General features: G+C 48.0%; 7 protein-coding genes across 7 annotated transcripts; 3 read left to right on the forward strand and 4 right to left on the reverse strand.

Annotated features, from left to right (window-relative positions):
* Window positions 1–98: 98 nt before the first annotated feature.
* On the reverse strand, window positions 99–2,476 carry UA08_06597 (ATP-dependent DNA helicase PIF1; the record flags this gene model as incomplete). Its single annotated transcript, XM_020268892.1, has 3 exons — window positions 99–960; window positions 1,009–1,427; window positions 1,481–2,476. The coding sequence occupies 3 exons, from the start codon at window positions 2,474–2,476 to the stop codon at window positions 99–101; spliced, it is 2,277 nt and encodes a 758-aa protein (XP_020118181.1).
* Window positions 2,477–3,005: 529 nt separating this feature from the next.
* Window positions 3,006–5,829, forward strand: UA08_06598 (hypothetical protein; the record flags this gene model as incomplete). Its single annotated transcript, XM_020268893.1, has 6 exons — window positions 3,006–3,027; window positions 3,088–3,149; window positions 3,215–3,491; window positions 3,544–4,151; window positions 4,337–4,490; window positions 4,679–5,829. The coding sequence occupies 6 exons, from the start codon at window positions 3,006–3,008 to the stop codon at window positions 5,827–5,829; spliced, it is 2,274 nt and encodes a 757-aa protein (XP_020118182.1).
* A 726-nt stretch (window positions 5,830–6,555) lies between these two features.
* On the reverse strand, window positions 6,556–9,524 carry UA08_06599 (hypothetical protein; the record flags this gene model as incomplete). Its single annotated transcript, XM_020268894.1, has 4 exons — window positions 6,556–6,908; window positions 6,966–9,031; window positions 9,088–9,136; window positions 9,200–9,524. 4 exons carry the CDS (start codon window positions 9,522–9,524, stop codon window positions 6,556–6,558), a joined length of 2,793 nt encoding a protein of 930 aa, XP_020118417.1.
* A 453-nt stretch (window positions 9,525–9,977) lies between these two features.
* On the reverse strand, window positions 9,978–11,186 carry UA08_06600 (hypothetical protein; the record flags this gene model as incomplete). Its single annotated transcript, XM_020268895.1, has 5 exons — window positions 9,978–10,061; window positions 10,121–10,344; window positions 10,430–10,641; window positions 10,709–10,881; window positions 11,127–11,186. The coding sequence occupies 5 exons, from the start codon at window positions 11,184–11,186 to the stop codon at window positions 9,978–9,980; spliced, it is 753 nt and encodes a 250-aa protein (XP_020118183.1).
* A 361-nt stretch (window positions 11,187–11,547) lies between these two features.
* Window positions 11,548–12,488, forward strand: UA08_06601 (DOA4-independent degradation protein 4; the record flags this gene model as incomplete). Its single annotated transcript, XM_020268896.1, has 5 exons — window positions 11,548–11,553; window positions 11,628–11,842; window positions 11,904–11,964; window positions 12,031–12,288; window positions 12,363–12,488. 5 exons carry the CDS (start codon window positions 11,548–11,550, stop codon window positions 12,486–12,488), a joined length of 666 nt encoding a protein of 221 aa, XP_020118419.1.
* Window positions 12,489–13,426: 938 nt separating this feature from the next.
* Window positions 13,427–15,148, forward strand: UA08_06602 (hypothetical protein; the record flags this gene model as incomplete). The annotated part of the gene is made up of 2 exons (XM_020268897.1): window positions 13,427–14,668; window positions 14,720–15,148. 2 exons carry the CDS (start codon window positions 13,427–13,429, stop codon window positions 15,146–15,148), a joined length of 1,671 nt encoding a protein of 556 aa, XP_020118184.1.
* Window positions 15,149–15,835: 687 nt separating this feature from the next.
* On the reverse strand, window positions 15,836–17,031 carry UA08_06603 (hypothetical protein; the record flags this gene model as incomplete). The annotated part of the gene is made up of 2 exons (XM_020268899.1): window positions 15,836–16,630; window positions 16,699–17,031. 2 exons carry the CDS (start codon window positions 17,029–17,031, stop codon window positions 15,836–15,838), a joined length of 1,128 nt encoding a protein of 375 aa, XP_020118186.1.
* Between the last annotated feature and the right edge of the window lie 277 nt (window positions 17,032–17,308).

Here is a 17,308-nt window from a genome sequence, read left to right on the forward strand (position 1 = left end):
ATATTGGTCTTCCTGACATTGATATTATATACATTTCATGTTTATATTCAGATCTCCTGCATATAAAAACCCCATGGCAAACCTCGGCACAGGGTATATCACACGAAACCAGATATGTATTCACTGCCTTGCTCATCAAAGTCATCGTCAAGTTCCTCCACTTTCGTCCCCTCGCTCGTGGCATTTTTGGCACCGTTGGATGTCTTCCGTCTGACCACAGAGTTGATATTAGAGAGATTAGTGTAGAATTCAACGACTTTCGAGTGCACCATGACTTTTCGTGGATCAAACCCTGTCACCTGAAGACCAGCCTGGGATGTGGCTCGACTAAGCGCGACATAAGCTTGCCCCTTCTCGAAAACTCGACCTAAATCGACCTTGACTCGGGGCAGAGTCTGTCCCTGGGCCTTGTGGATGGAAAGGGCCCATGCTAGAATTAACGGCACCTGTGAGCGCTGAGCCTGGACTTCGCCGTTGGGTAATTCTATCTTCCAAGTTTCTGGCTGACAAAGAAGATGCCTTTCGGTTCCATCTGGCTGAGTGAAGCAAACCAGAGGCCACTTGCGGCTCGTACTTATACCGCCGTCTTTCACATGTGCGAGAGCTCGAATCCTCTTACGAGCTTGACTGGTTGCTTCGTCCCCACTGCCGTCTTTGCCATCTCCAGTGAACTCATCCTCATTGTTCCTATAATAATCGAACGTTGCCTCATCCATGAATGCAACAATTTTCCCAAGGGAACCGTTGACTAGGGTGTCCTCCATGTTTTTTATGAGCATAACTTGAGCCCCTTTTTTCAAGTGGATAACTTGTGGAGCCATGCAGTTAGAAAGTAATCTCTCGCGCATTTGAATGTCTTGAATAGTTCCAGAATCCTGGGCGTGGAATGTCAACACTTCACCCGAAAGTCTGCCCATGCGCAGTCCATTGGCATTTTCCACTTCCGCACGGGTAGGAAATCTTATATATCATTAGCCAACGTTGATAAAAAAGACATGGGAGACCTACAATTCGGTAGCATCTAGTGCATCATGGAAATCCAGCGGGCGTGAAAGCTTTTTGAACGCCTCAATCGTTCTCGGAGATATCTTTCCTAATCTCATCTCATTTAACATCTCAGCAAACACCGGGTCTTTTTGCCGGAAGACATGCGTTAATAAGATGGTATGTTGGATAGAGGTATTCCAGGTGGCCGCGTTGAAGGCAAATTTAACATCGCGGTTTGATGAGTCTGGTACTGGCGGCAGCTGGAAAAAGTCTCCAGTAACAATTAACTGAATTCCACCGAACGGTCTTCCATTGTTTCTGATACGCCTGGCAATCTCTTCTAGTTTATCAAAGAGGTCACCATCCACCATGGAAACTTCATCGATAATAAGAACCTTCGTGCGTAACCAACGGTTCCGAGCTTTCGGGTTTTTCCTCACCTACTCGACGTTAGAGGTTCAGTCAAGGCAAAATACCGAAATATACAAAATACCTTCTTCACAAGTTCCGCCGCTGATTCTTTGCCCAGTCCAATACCAGCAAAGCTGTGCAACGTAACACCTTCAATGTTGCAAGCAGCAAGACCAGTGGATGCAGTCACTGCAACACGGTCGGGCTCCCTCCTATATTTATCCCGCAGCTTCTTAATGATCTCTCGCATAAGAACGGATTTACCGGTTCCCGCCGATCCCGTAAAAAATATGCTTTTCCCCCGTTCGACAACAGCCTCGAGAACAGCCCGCTGTTCATCGCTCAAGAAAAGTGAGGCAACCCTTGCCTGTGGTTTGTAGTTATGGGTGTCTGCTACAGCAGCCAGTCGCTTTTTGTTTAGTTTTCTCAATTCCTTTTGCTCGTCTTTCACCGTGCTTGCAGTTTTGTTCCAAGGCATTTCTGCCTTGTGTGATGTCTTCTTCGTCGCTGCAGGAGTAATCGGATCGTAGCGGTCAGCGTTAGTATCGGTTTGCTGCTGCTCCCAAGGTAATTTCCGGCGCTTTTGTTGGGGGGGCTGATGGTGTGAAACTGGTGATGAGGACCATGGAATTGGTACACTACTGGGTGGGAGCTGCTCCTGAGACATGTCATCCAGCTGTGGGAGTTCAGGGTATTTAATGTCATTTTGGGCGTCCTTTGCACTAAAATCTAACTTTGTATTGGCATTGGTATTCGAGGCGTTTGGATAGTTCTCACTTGACGAAGATAAGATTATCGTTTCGGTTGACGCTTGCACGGCATTCTGACTCCGACTCAGCGGAGTAGATATTTCGAAATCCAGATCGTCATCGTCGTCGAAATCATTTTCATCAAAATACACAGCGTTGTGGAGAGATCCCAAGGCAGACTGGCCCCCATGAGCCACATCGAGTTTTCGTTTGGTTCCAGCAATCGGCGAAGACTGCTTGGTGGCTGTATAATTATTGGTATTCAATACGCGATTACTAGGATGCAAGGGTTTTGCAGACGAGTGGTCGTGAACTGCTTTGCGAAACATTGCACTTGTCGATGTCCCTCGTAGGCCCAACGTCGACGAACGTAGGACAGTTGGGGTTTTGGATTTCACGAACAATTGGGATTGCTTAGACAAGACTGCGGCGCCTATTACGCCGGAGCTAGCGAAGCACATAAAATTCTCGTCAAGGAAGAAAGGAAGGTCGAAAGAATTGCGGATCTGGAATCCGATGGTTCTCGTCGAATAAACAATTTCGCGGATTCTGCGATAACTAACGCGCCGGCAAGTGGATGTGGTCCAATCAGAGTAGGGCTTCGGGGTTACTAATGAAGGCCATCGATTCGCTGGAGGTGACTTGCCTGTCGGGGGTTTGTGGTCTCGGATTAGCCCTTCGAGCAGGGGATTGAAGACAAAATAGCCAGGAATGCAAGTTAAACACACGATCTGATTAAATATTTCCTCGCCGCAAATTGCGCACGTGACTTCGTGTTCCGCCGGCGCGTAAATACGGAAGGAGCGCAGGCGTCTTTTTTGCAGCCGTGCGCCATTGCCTCGACAAACACCATGAACGATGGAGGGCGAGGCCGTGAAGAGTAAGTCCAGGGGCTCCTGCTCAATCTTTCACCATTGCATGCTGACTCGCTTTTCCAAAGACAAGGAACACCCGCTTGCCGGCGTGGTTCTTTGCTTCACCTCCATCCTTCCAGAGCAGAGGGTACGTACGCATCTATAGCCAACTTTCTATGTGTTTGGCCCCTACTGAGCCCTTTGCCTTTGTAGTCGAAGCTGGCTGAGATTGCAAGCCAAATGGGAGCCACCCACAAATATGATTTGACTTCGGACGTTACCCATCTCCTCGTCGGCGATACGAATACCGAGAAGTACAAGTTTGTGGCACGTGAACGCAGCGATGTATTGGTCTTGATGCCGGAATGGATTGAAGCCGTGAGGCAGTCATGGATGGAAGGTGGAGACACCGATTTGAAAGCCTTGGAGAAGCAGTACAAATTCCCTACGTTTCATGGGCTTTCCATTTGTGTCACTGGATTCGATGACCGTATACGCTACCATTCTCCATTGATTAGTATTTTCACTGACTTGAGGCCTAGCATCATATCGAACTTATCTCCAAGAGACTGCTATAGCGAATGGTGCCGATTTTAGGAAAGATCTTACAAAGAATGTCACACATCTAGTTGCTCATCAGCCCAGCGGCCAGAAATACAAATTTGCAACGCAATGGCAAATCAAAGTCGTCAGCGCAAAATGGTTTAGTGACAGCTTGGAGCGAGGCATGGTTTTAGATGAAGCCCGCTATGATATTCTTCTGCCACCCAAAGAACAAGGAGTCGGTGCATGGAACCGCACGCATGCTCAAGTGCCTGTGAAGAGAAATAGGTCTGCGGACTCTTCGAATACGCGATCGCGCAAACTGCGAAGGGCAGCAAGCAGCAAACTTGGGGATCAAAATGAAACAATTTGGAATGACATAATGGGTGGTGGATCAAATTCATTTGATAAAGGGGGTACAGTGTCTACCAGTACTTCGACCGGTCCGCAGGCGAGGGAGACTCCTACGCAGGTATTGAATTTCTTTGAGACTGAGCCATCTGCCGATTCCCCGAATAAAACTGCTTTGGAGGAAGACGTATCTTCAGAATCGAAAGGTTTCCTCCAAGGTTGCTACTTCTATATGAATGGATTTTCGTCTAAACAGGTACGTGGATTGTGCTTCTACATACGGAAGTATGGCTTTTCTAACTTCGGTGGCATTTCAAGGTGGACATCCTTCAACATCATCTTACCGTGAATGGTGCAAATATTGTGCATCATCTCAATGACTTTTCTAGTCACAATATCCCTAAAAATGGGGAAGGCTTATATATAATTACTTCATATAAGATACCTAGACATGAGGTTCCTTCCACGGAAGACAAAGGCTTCAGCTGTGAACTAGTCACTGATATGTGGCTGGAACGCTGCTTGGATGCCAAAACACTCGTTTCGCCGGAAGCCCATGTTACTAGTACTCCCTTTCCACGGTTGCCGTTAAATGGTGAGTTATGTCTTAGTGCTATCCTTGATTTGTTATGCTAATAGGCAAAGGCTTCGAAGGGTTGAGGATCTGCTCGACGGGTTTTGCGGGAATTGATTTACTACACATATCGAAAATGATTGCGGTAATGGGTGCAGTATCTCCTTTATTTCCTCCTCACATTTAACGTTGCTCTAATGGATATGCAGGTGCGAAATATGAGGAGTACTTCACACCGAATGTTTCCGTTTTAATATGCAACGATCCAAAATCTGTCAACCCTGAGAAATTAAGACATGCACTACAATGGGGCGTCCCTGTTGTATCCGCTGACTGGCTTTGGATATCTGTACAGTCGAGCCAGAAGAAGGCGTTTGAGCCTTACATAGTGCACAAACCAGCCTTGCAAAAGAAAGACACTTTGGCGCATGAAGACTCTACGAAAGTCCAAGTAGCCACTGATATAGGAGAAAAATCATCTTCAGCGAACTCTGGTAGAGATGCAAAATCTCAATCTCGACAAACATCACTTCCTGCAATTGAACCAAATAAATCAACGCCGAGTGATGCGCACGGTTCCACAGGAAGACAGTCCAACGACGCGGCTGATGCTTCTCTACCATCACATTCCCGCCAGCCGACACAGGGGAGCGATGATAAGATTGCTTTGAAAGCTATCGAATCCAAGACTGAGGACAATAGAACTTCAATCGCAACTTCTCGAAACTCCTTCAGCAGTTTAGAGTCTGCGATGGATGGTTTCCTTGAGAAAGCTAGGGCACTTACACGTGCAAGGAACGTTATGGGCGGGGAGAGCGGCACTCGACGGCGCAGGCCTAACCTGGGAAGGACAAATTCCTTGTCATCTGCTAGAAATGATTCTAAAAGACCAGAGTCTCGGGCCAGTTCTATTGATACACTGAATGAAGACGGGTATGGCAGCGCGGTGAGTGTCGATACTGATGGGAATAAATCGCTTACTGGCAGATTGTCTCGTACCTTCACTGGCCAGAGTCTTCAATCTTTGTTAAATGGCAGCAAATATACAAGATATATTGACGCGCCAATTCCTGAGAACGACGAGCTATTAGATGATGAGAATGGAACCCCTGCGATGACTCAACTCAACTACGACGACCCGGATGCAATGGCTGTACGAGAAGAGATTATGAGATTAGCCCGCCGAGGAAATGCCGACGAGGCTTACGTTTCTGAAAAACTGAAGCAAAAAGAACCTATTCATCCGCAAGTGGTAGTCGATGAATCTCCACAGGTCGTAGACAAGCTGGGAGGGCGAGCAACTACCAGAAGAACACGGAGGTCCGCTGGAAAACAGCAGAAAGAAGACGATTTTTTCTAACTTGGCACAGGCATGTTTTGGCGTGCAATCATCACCTTCCATCCTCTATGACATACAACTCTAGTTGATATGATGCATTCCACAACTGCCATGATGCAGAATGCCAGTTTTGTACATACTTGAAACATCGTGAAACCCTATTCTACCTTGCCCATGACTGTGATAGGATAGTCGTTACGAATTAAATTAATATTTGCATATTCAATTTGGCTTTCATTTGACTCAAAAGGACATGATTAGTCGCGCAGAGAACAGTGCTAAATAGATAATGCAAGATAGCTCAATCAACCAGACATGTTTCATATTGTCGTGCACATGTGTAGAGAAGCGATTCAATACAATTGAATGATTCAAAACGCAAACATAACCTCAAACACGCCAACGCACGCCGTATAAACATAGTTATATAGTATAAAGGCACAACAAAAAATCGATTTTTTTCGAAGAGAAAGAAAGAGGGGAAGGAAAATACAATAAGTGCAAAGAAAGAGGTTTTCGAGAGGCAGGGAGGGGGTATTGAACAATTATAAAAGGCAGAGTAATGGTACAATGGATGGATGAAATGGGGAGGATAAAGGACATGAGTGGGATAATGTATGTGCGGTGGAGAAGACTTGAATAATGAAGGCATCCGTGCTATAACCTGTTTGTTATGGAGTTGATGTGGTAATATGATGCCGCGAGTGAAACCTTAGATGTGGTGCTCTTTTTCCTTTCTTCTTTTTTTTAGTGGGCTAGGGCTCCCGGTAGGGGACCTTCAAGGTCGATTTGCTCGACTGTCCTGTGGTTCTCTTGAGCCTCACGCAACAAGTTCGCAAAGTATTTCCTTGCGACTTCGCTTTCCTGTTTGACCTTGGTAACCTCCTCCCTGCGACGTGCCAGATCCTCTATGCCTTGAGCAAGGTTGCTATTCAAGGTAGAAGCTGGCATACTCAAGACGCGACGAACTTCAGAGGCGATGCGTGAAGCGTTCGAGTGAACGTAGTCTACTTCAGCCAGAGAAACTGCTAATTTGCGTGATAGTCGAGGAGGAAGGGTTTGAGGGATGATGGAAAGTACGTAGGCCGCCGTTAGAAGGGCTGCGAGAAGTTAATAACCCATAGAAAACCTCAGGCAGTTCCAAGTTGAAAACTCACCAGCAGCAGCCATTCCAGGAATAATCATTCGTCGTAGGTTGTTGGACCCTAGCACTTTCGCAGCACCGAAGAAGCCATCTACCCATCCAAATCCTCCTATAGCGCGTCCACTCAGTACAGTTATAGCTGTCATGGCAACACCGGTGCCCGCAACTTTTTCTTGTCTCTCCCAGAGCCCAGCAATATCGAAAAAGTCCCATAGCTCCACCTGAGTATCAATCTGTCTGGCGAGAGCGTGCCGACGTTTGCGGAACATGTTCTCAGCTCGGAAATTGAGAGAAGGGAATTTGTCCTCCCCAACGTGCAACAGTCCAAGTTGTTGGACATATGAGACGCCCTGTACCGTCTTTGCGCGGGCATGGTTTTCGCAATCAGATACTGCTGCCGAGATCTGATCAAGCATGGCAAGCTTGAGGTCTTCTGCATACTGGAAAGCAGAGAATAGGCCAGGATATTCCACACCGAGATCGGCATAGGCAACCTTTTCTATTGTGCTGTTCAAGGTCAGACGTGTGTGGTCGTAAACATCCTCATAAGACTTTTCTATCGTATTGTCGACCTGCTCCGCGATTTCATTCTTTCTTCTTTTCCCTTCTTCGAATGCAGGCACAATCTCTTCAAGCTCGGAGCTGACACGGTCAAGCTCTGTTTGGGCAACATCACGATTCACCGATGCCAAGGCATTGAGGTCTGTCAGGACATTGAGAATATAAGTTTTGGCGGGAGCCAATTTCGATCGTGCACGCCTTTCAAGAACGAAACGTCGTAAAGCACCTTCGAGTTTCTCAAAATCTTGAATCTTCTCTTTTTCTTTCCCTTTGCCCTTCTTGGACTCTTCGTGTTTACCTTTCGTATCGTCATCGTCATCATCACTAGGATTATCGTCAGGAGGATTCGCGCCACCACTCCCAGAACCAGAGGATAAAGTGTTTCCGGAAACCACCGGGATCGCATTGCTCGAAACGAAGTGAACGAGTTCCTCGGAGTCTTTGTATGTATGAGGGCTCAATTTGGCGATTTGCTCCAAGATCATACGCTGGCACCTCTCCTTGTCTCTGATATTATCAAATCCGTTGACTACCATAAACATATAAGCCTTTTCATGCGCCGCACTCATAATAAAATCTCTCGCAGATAGTGTAAAATGATTGGCAGCAGACACGACGAATACAACGACATCGATCTCTTCTTGGCGTGCAAAAATCGCAGTCGTCTTGACAGAATCTGAATTTAGCCCAGGAGCATCGATCAGCGCAATTTCAACGACGCCGTTATTCAGGAGAGATTGGTCGATCGTCCTAACATCCTTCACGTAGACTTTGCACTGCGTATATTTCGTATTGTCGGTCACTATGTTCTCGAGTTCTGATAGCGCAAAGGCGTCGTACGAACTCTCGTCATTGCGATTATATATTCGGTCTTTATGAATAGCGTGAACTTCTTCGATACCACCGTTTTCCCTCGCATCGAGCACTTCACAGAATATACTGGTGCAGGGTTGCTGATCTTCCGGCAAGATCTTGCGGCGTAACAAGGCATTGCAGAACGTCGATTTACCAGCATTCAGGTCTCCCGTGACCAATACTTTACTGGACATATCCTCAATGCGGTCTCGTAGTGACAAGAGGTGTTTGATACTCTGGCTGATCTTTCCGTCCAATAATGAGGCAATTGACGCTTTCTCCAGTGAATGAACCAGCTCTGCTTGGGAGAGCGCCCCGAGTTTGAGGTCAAGTTTCAGAATTGAAAATTCCTGGGCGATTTGGTGGGTCATCAAACGTGGCTCTGACGGTGCACGTCGCTCGCCCGTCGCACTCGATTCACCATATTCTTCACCATCCAAAGTTGTATTTGCTCGTTTTATTGGTGCTGGACGTGATGGGGAAGACTCTTCACTGTCCGCGCTTGGTAGGTCGAATTGCGATTGGGTTTGATGTAGTGAGGGTCGTTGCGAGGGTTGCACGGATGGGTAATGAGCTGGCCATTGTCGATTCATCTCCTGCAACTCCTTCAAAACCTCGATCGTCCGTGTAATAGATCTCCCTAATTTCATACGATTCGCATTGCTTGAGACACTGTTAGGTACACGTTACATCATGCTGTAGGGATTCTGAGAGCATACTATTGAAGTTGATGAACATGGCTTGCAAACATCTGTCTCCCGGCGTTGCCTATGTTACAAATGAAAGCTGGTTAGACTACTGTTGAAAGAAACCCACGTAAGGACATCATACCTTCGGGCGCGATCTCTGTAGCCAACGCCGGTGTATGGGATGGTGTAGGCCGGTCTTCGAGCAACCCAGCACGCCAGTCTGCAAAGTCGCTGCTATCTATCGCAGTATCTCCGGCAATGCTTCCGCCATATCCAGAATCTTGGTTCAAAGTTGCGACGAGTGCCTCAGCGGCCGCAGATGTCGCTCCATTGCCCACAGTTATGTACTGGGGTGCGGCCCATGGCTCCGGTATCTGCGGGAGACGTTCATCGTGATCCTGGCCACTCGAAGACCCCTCGTTGGCGGAAGACGAGCTGCCGCTGGCAGGAAAATACTCTTGGCTCATGGTGCGCGATGTTGCAAAAGCGCTACGTCGGCGTGAAGACGGGGAAATCCAGATTTGCGGCGGTCGTCTTGACGATGCTTCATTGCTTACCTACACAAGCGGGCGGCACGCAACCAACCAACAAATTAATAATAATTTATTCGGGCGTGGCAAACCGAGGGCACGCTATACCGGGCACGCTATACCTTATTTAGCAGTTATGCTCTCTTCTATAGAACCTGGAATGTTGAAGTATAATATTGTTAGATATACAATAATAAATCAGCTGCCTACTTTATTGAATAAGATGTACTCGGTCCACAATGTGCCGGACTCGAATCTGTGAGAATCAATCAACCGCTGCCGTTCGTTCTACTTTAGCCTTCAAACTCTGGCAAATATATACAACTACCCAGGTACTGCCTTGTTCAAGTAATGGAGATTTCTTCTCTCGGGCATTATTATCAACGAGCATCATGCACACGGCTCCTTCACTCTGTATCGAATCAAAAGCCAATTCATAGGAGCCGACGTCCAGTGGCCTGCAAACATCCCGACCTACACAGAGCGTTAATATAGATTCCCCAAACAGGACGTAAAGACTGAGAGAGGCGTACCTGCATCATCCACCAGTACACAACGTTGTTCATCCTGAGTCTATAATTCCATATCGCAATCTGGTATATTGCCATCCAACCGTACAGCCCGACCTGGAACGCGGTCAGGGATAGAATATCGGCTTTCAACGCCCGCCATATAGTTCTCGGCCCATAGTCGTTTGACATTGGGGCAATAGAAAAGTACTGGAAAATGATTCCAAAAAGTAGGGCAAAGCCGTAGTCTGAACACGAACTGAAGCGTCAGCTTGTGACTGAGGGGAAAGCAGAGAGGCACGGAAGAGATATATAAGAAGTACAATGACGTACCGACCAAATATTCGACCCATAGCAACTTGCCATTGATTCTTGCATCTGTCCCGTACACGAGCCATTCACCAACAATGTCTCCTAGGAGACAACCCGCTCCACAATGGCATGCGGCCACCGTCAGGGTTGCGAACATTGGTCGCGATGAGTGTCCCATTTCAGCATGTTTCCCTTCATGATCCTCATGGCCATTCTGGCTGTTGTCATCGTTGCTGGAACAATAAGCAAAATTCTAGCATATGATCACGTTCAAAGAGCACAATGGGGAAGAGTGCATACTGGCAATGACTGTGTTTGCTCTCTGTTTTCGAGTCGGAAGCAGGTTTCCTTGGCCGGCCATATTTGAAATATACCCATAGCGTGATCGGAGCGAGATAAAGGGAGTTGAGCAGATAGACTGGAATCCTATCATCCGGACACATTAGGTTCGACAATTCCGAGTAGCTGATATTCTAGGAGATGGTGGTTTCAGATCTCACATGATACCCATCATGGACCTCCATCCTCGGCGAAGTAGAATGTCAAACAGAATGACTATAGAACTACACAGCCCTAGCCCGATGAAAATTGTCCCCAGTATGACGAGAGACAGCGGCGGTTGGTAGGAAGCCATTTGTGGAAAAGTGTTAATTCCCCTTAAGTTGAATGACAGCGCAGTTCACGGGTTCATTTGAGAGCATCCGAGTTATAACAGCACCTGGGGATCATCATTGGGCTCGACGTAAACGAGATATTTCAGGTTATCAACAATGGACATGGTGACGCTGACGTCATGCTTGGTGTTGCGCCTGCAAAGCGAGCCACATAGCTCGTAGCACGCCTCATTTCGCCAGTGCAGTCAAGGGAAGCGCAATTGAAGGACGCAATGAGTATGAATGATGGTCTCTCTCTCTCTTGTCCAGACAGCTTGGACTCTGGCAAACTTTCAGCAAGAGCCGCGGCAAACTAGCGGGCGGCTTCCCAGTAGGAGGAGGCCGGACTAATGAATGCCCGCGCCGTCGACCGCCCAGGCGCCATCGTATCATAGCATGTTTGTATTAACGTTGCTCTTAAGTCGTCGCCTTCTATTGTCCCGGTCCTTTTTTCTTTTACATCTCTTCAAGAAATACTGCGCTGTCATGAATGTGAGTTTCCCTGCTACCATGTCGAAGACCGACTGCGTGTGATGTCTTCCCCGCTAATCGCATTGCCTTGCTAGATCGTAGAATGGGCGTTTGGAAAGCGCATGACGCCTGCAGAGCGTCTGCGTAAACACCAACGGGCTTTAGAACGGACCCAGCGAGAACTTGACCGAGAGCGAGTCAAGTTGGAGAACCAAGAGAAGAAACTGGTTCAAGACATCAAAAAGAGCGCCAAGAATGGACAAATCGGCGCATGCAAAATCCAAGCGAAGGATCTCGTGAGGACTAGGAGGTATCTGACAGCTCCGGGATAGTTTTTGTGACGCGGGCACCTAACGTGATTACCTCGACAGATATATTCAGAAATTCTATTCGATGCGGACGCAACTACAAGCTATATCTCTGAGGATCCAGGTAGGTATCCGGAAGTCGGACAGCCATCATGCAACCAACCTGTCCACTAACCGTTGGCCAACTTAGACCGTCCGAAGTAATGAGCAAATGATGCAGTCGATGAAGGGCGCCACCTCGCTTTTAGGCAGCATGAATCGGCAGATGAACCTCCCCGCGTTACAGCGAATAGTTATGGAATTCGAACGCGAGAACGAAATTATGGATGAGCGCCAGGAGATGATGGACGATGCCATTGACGAAGCTACGGGCCTCGAAGACGAGGAAGAAGGAGAAGACATTGTGAAGGAAGTGCTCGACGAGATCGGAGTAGATCTCGGGCAGTCGGTATTTCCCCCCATTTTCTCTTTGTCCTTTCTTAACCAGGCCAGTCCGAGTGCAATGCTGACTGCGGCCAATAGCTGGGAGAAACGCCCGTGGACATTGCCAAAGAAAAGGCAGACGAGACCAGAGTGGCCCAGGCAATTGGCGGTGGCTCCGGCGACGACGATGATCTTCAAGCACGCCTGGACAGCCTGCGGAGATGATATTGATACGCGGCGACCTGGTGTCCGCGGAGTTGAGGCGTTAGCAACTGAATGTTTGTTTCGTAGATTCTATACATGTCGACTAGGCGCGCATATACATTGGTCTGTTTTTCTCTTTTTGTAGCCCATATTATAAGAGGCATAGAGACAGCTGGCTGGCAAGTTTGTTCGGGCCAGTTGGGTTGGGCGATACGATCAGATTACACGACTTAGTAAGTAGCTGCTCTGGCGGGGTAGCCGCAGTTACGCTTCGGGGCCTAATCGTAATCAATCCTTCCTGCCGCTGCTGCGCCTCGCTCCAAGACAACCCCGTACAACTGTTGGATATACCTCTAAGTGCTAGGTGGTGACAGAATTGCTACCGGCCTTTTGAATGCGCTCGCTTCGTCATTTATCGCGCGATCCGATAACGCCGAGCACCAGCGGAGCTACACGCCCGATCTCACCTTATTTGGCTTCCTCCTTCATCCGCACACGTCCTATCTGATCTCTCTGCTAACAACCAGCATCTTCCTTCAATTCTAGCCCAGTGCTGAATAGCAATCAGCTACAAGGCCCATCCAGAATTGGCATTTGGTCTGCATTGCTCGGTATGTCTTCTTTTGGCAAGTATCACGCGAGATAGTCCGGGAGCTGCCGTGTTTCAAACGAGTACCTTTTGAGAGGCTGGTTATCTTAAGCTTCATTGACTACTGCCTTTCACTGTCTCGATCACGACTAATAACTTCATCGACGTTTAGAAATATATCCCCTACAAAACATCTTGGACAGCTTCCGGCCACTTCCTCCCCGCATTCCTGGTGTCCGTTCGCCCAGCGACATTTCATCGTTTTTGCAACCCCCCTCCGACCCACCATATATTTGAAATTCCAGAACCTATCAAGCTGGCAGGAAGCAAACGTAGAAGCTTCTCTACTCAGGGTGGGTTGCTGAACAGAATGTTCGGTGGCTCCACGAGCCCACCCAAAGAGAAAAGTGATCTGGTATCCCCCACGGGTACAAGCCCAACATCCCCGAACATCAATACCGAGGAGGCCGGCATCGGGCGCATTTCGCCTTCTGGAGCTTCTAGCAGGAAACAAAGCGACGAACAGGGCCTTGGCGATAAAAAGCGACGCAGCAGCTCTGTGACGAAAGCAGCCTCCTTCTTTTCTAGTGCGAAGAACTCTTTACATCTATCAAGCCGAGACTCGTCCTTGGACTCTACCCACGTCGCACAGACTCCCTTTCAGAAACTGGGAAAGATGGATCCCGCTCTGAGCGTGCCTCAGGGCTCCTTGAACAATTCAGCCGGCGAGTCGGTGCCAACATCACGTTCATCGTTTCGGGTAGGCGTCACGGAAGATCGAAATCGAAAATGTCGTAGAACGATGGAAGACACACATGCCTATTTGTACAATTTTCTAGGAACACCTGCTCCGGCTTCCGGCAATGCCGCGCTTAACGGTATCGATGTAGTTGAAACTGCACCGGAGTCGGGTGAAGCCACCCACGCAGTAGAGACAGACAATGGGTATTTTGCGATTTTCGACGGACACGCGGGAACTTTTGCTGCCGAATGGTGTGGTAAAAAGCTGCATCTTATTCTTGAAGAAGTCATGCGCAAAAGTCCCAATTCGCCGGTCCCGGAGTTGCTAGATCAGGCTTTTACCAGTGTTGATAATCAGCTGGAGAAATTACCTGTGAAGAATAGCGGCTGCACAGCTGTCGCGGCTGTACTCAGATGGGAAGATCGTATCCCGAGCTCGCATTCTGCAACAGGCTCCGCGCCTCTCGCTCCAGCAGCAGCCTCTGTGAATAATACAGAATCAGAGCCAGAGCCCATTACCGATAAACCAGCACAGTCTAAACAGGATATAACTGTGGCCAAGCCTCAAGAATCCATATCTCGTCAACGCGTCTTGTACACGGCCAACGTGGGGGACGCACGAATTGTGCTGTGCAGGAATGGGAAAGCCCTCCGTCTCTCATATGATCACAAAGGGAGTGACGAGAATGAAGGGAAACGCATTGCCAATGCCGGTGGACTTATACTCAACAACAGGGTCAATGGTGTGCTTGCTGTGACGAGAGCTCTTGGCGATTCGTATTTGAAGGACCTGGTCACAGGTCATCCGTATACTACAGAGACTGTAGTACAGCCTGATCAAGATGAGTTTTTGATTCTAGCCTGCGATGGGGTAAGTGCGGCATGACTTAATGTGCTTTTACATCATTAACATTTTGAACAGTTATGGGACGTGTGTACCGACCAAGAAGCGGTTGACTTGATACGCAATGTGAAAGATTCCCAAGAGGCTTCGAAGATTCTCGTTGATCACGCTCTTTCACGCTTCAGCACAGATAATCTGACCTGCATGGTGGTACGATTTGACGCGAACCTAATCCGAGACGTCGTTGAGCGACGTAGTGAACCGATTGGAGTCGAGGGGGATCCCTCGTCACAGATAAAGGGGGGCATAAGCGAGGCCGATAAAATAGTGGAAGGTGCTAAGAAGAAGCTTGAGAATGCCGATACTTCCCCAGCTGATACTGGTCTCAATTTGAAGCTGAAAGACGAGATACAAGATCCATCAAGTCCTCCAAAACTCAACAGCCCAACTAAACTGGAGGGGGGCAAGACTACCAGTCTCGAGAGTGTTTCCTCGCCAAAACAATAGCAAAAGCTACGCTTTTTTATTGCAGTCCCAGCACTATAGATACAGCTGACAATGCAGCTCAGATCACCTCGCATTGCCAGATTCATACTCTAGAGGCCAACATTTTATGAACTGTTTCTTCACCACGCTTACTTGTTCCCTTTTTCATTTCCATAATTCTTTCACCGGTATGCAAGTTATGTCAAGGCTTCACGGAGCTGCAATGGCAAATTAATCTTGTGGTAACTATTGCCTGACTTGCCACGTCCAACATTGAAGCTCACCTGAGATATGAATATATCATGGCCACACATGCTGCGTGTCGTTCTCCGGCCTCCACTGGACGCCCGAGTTAGAACCCCTCTATGTCATGATTGCAATTCCAACTTAACATGTTTTTTTATCGTACCATTGGCACGCATGTATTTCTAAATGATCACGTATGTTGCATAGGAGATTCGACAATGCAGCGCAAACTCTAGCAAATTAAATGGTTTTCAATCAGATCTCAGGCGCATCCAATTCGAAATGTTCTAAACACCGTGTAGTTTATAGTTAAATAACAGACGAGAAATAACATGATGCAACACGAAAATTGAAAGAAGAATAAGGTGTGGATAGTGAATATTGTACATATAATAACAATTCCAGCAACAAGTCCGGGCTGCATGGATGAAATTTTAACCTTGGACCAATGGGCTCATCAAATCAGCTACTTGTAGAAGGGACAGACTCTTTCTCTGTGAAGTTGTCATGGGCTAGAATGTCGTCGCCCTCATCAACCTCAGCACCCTCGACTCGCTTCTGACCAGGCATGACATGGTCATGAAGCAAAGCCAGATGGCCATGACTAACACGCTCCGGCCATGATTTAGCATATTGAGCATCGTAAATGTCCGTCCACAGAATCTTAACTTGTTTGGACTCGACGGAGTATTCATTGTGGCCGGTTGGGTTTTCAATGCTAACGCCAGCAAGGTCTTCAAGTTGATCTTCGAATTTTTGCACTCGCTCCGTGGCTCGCTCCGTAGCCTCCGCTTCCAACTTTCTCCCCAGTCTTCTGCGTTGGCGAGCTTTGCGTGTGAGATACCCTCTTGTGCCCAACGCAAATCCTTCCTCCAATTCCTTTTCTTGGATCTCTAGAACGGCCGCAATATCTGCGACACTGGTGGCCTTTTGATCCATCAAAACACGAGCTCGGTCTTTCTTGTTCATCATCCATCCAACCTTTTCATTCATTTTATTTTCCTCTTCCCATTTCTCAGCCTCCATCATGTCCCGCGGTCTCTTTTGATCTAGCCATTTTTCGGTGATGGTAATCATTTCTTTCGGCGGCGCAAGCTGTCTTTGAAGGGAAAATTCGCGGAGGAGCTGGTATGCGCGAAGCCCGACTTTGGCATCATCGAAGTGGACAGAATAAAACGGAGCCCACATGTCTTTTCTGAGGGTGGCTGGCACTGTTTTCTTGCCGTGGAAGACCATCTGTGATAGGACATTGTTTTTCTATGCGCGAATCATCAGTTACTAGCACTCGGCACAAACAGGGGGGTAATTATCTCATGCAACCGTACCTCAAGATACCGCGTCAGTGAGTACACGACCTGGTTTGTTCGTATGTTGTTGTAGACAAAGATATTCCGGCCATGGGTGAGTCGATTCAAGGCCTTCCGTAACCTGGCACCCTCTTGCTTCTGAAACGTCCTATAAGCTTTCGAGTAGGGAGAGCGAGGTTTACCCTGAATAACGGTGGACTCAGGAACAGGCGGGTGTCGGACGAGGTGCCATGCTGGAATCTTGGTCGAATCGAGAGCTTTATCCCGGATTGTGAAATCGTCTAGTCTTTCGTTCTTTCTCATGTAATCGAAAAATTTCGCTATTCGCTGGGTAGGCTGTCGGGTAGGCATGGCGCCGAGAGTAAGACCTCGCTCCAAGAGACGGGCGTTCTTCCTATAAGCGACGAATCTGTTTTGCTTTCATCACATGCAAGTGATGCAATTGCTAGTGGGGGGGAGCACTTGGAAGTCGAGAGTGCATCACGATAGATTTTTGGCTGGCGGACGCGGATGCTCGATGGGCTGGGCTGGGGCTGGGCTTATCCCGATTGGGCCGTTCCCCGTGCGTCACTCTTTACTGCCTGAGGTGCCAAGGTATCCGCAGCGCTGGAAGCTACAACAAACGAAG

Source organism: Talaromyces atroroseus, assembly GCF_001907595.1.
Source record: "Talaromyces atroroseus strain IBT 11181 chromosome Unknown scaffold_9, whole genome shotgun sequence".
Lineage (NCBI taxonomy): Eukaryota > Fungi > Ascomycota > Eurotiomycetes > Eurotiales > Trichocomaceae > Talaromyces > Talaromyces atroroseus.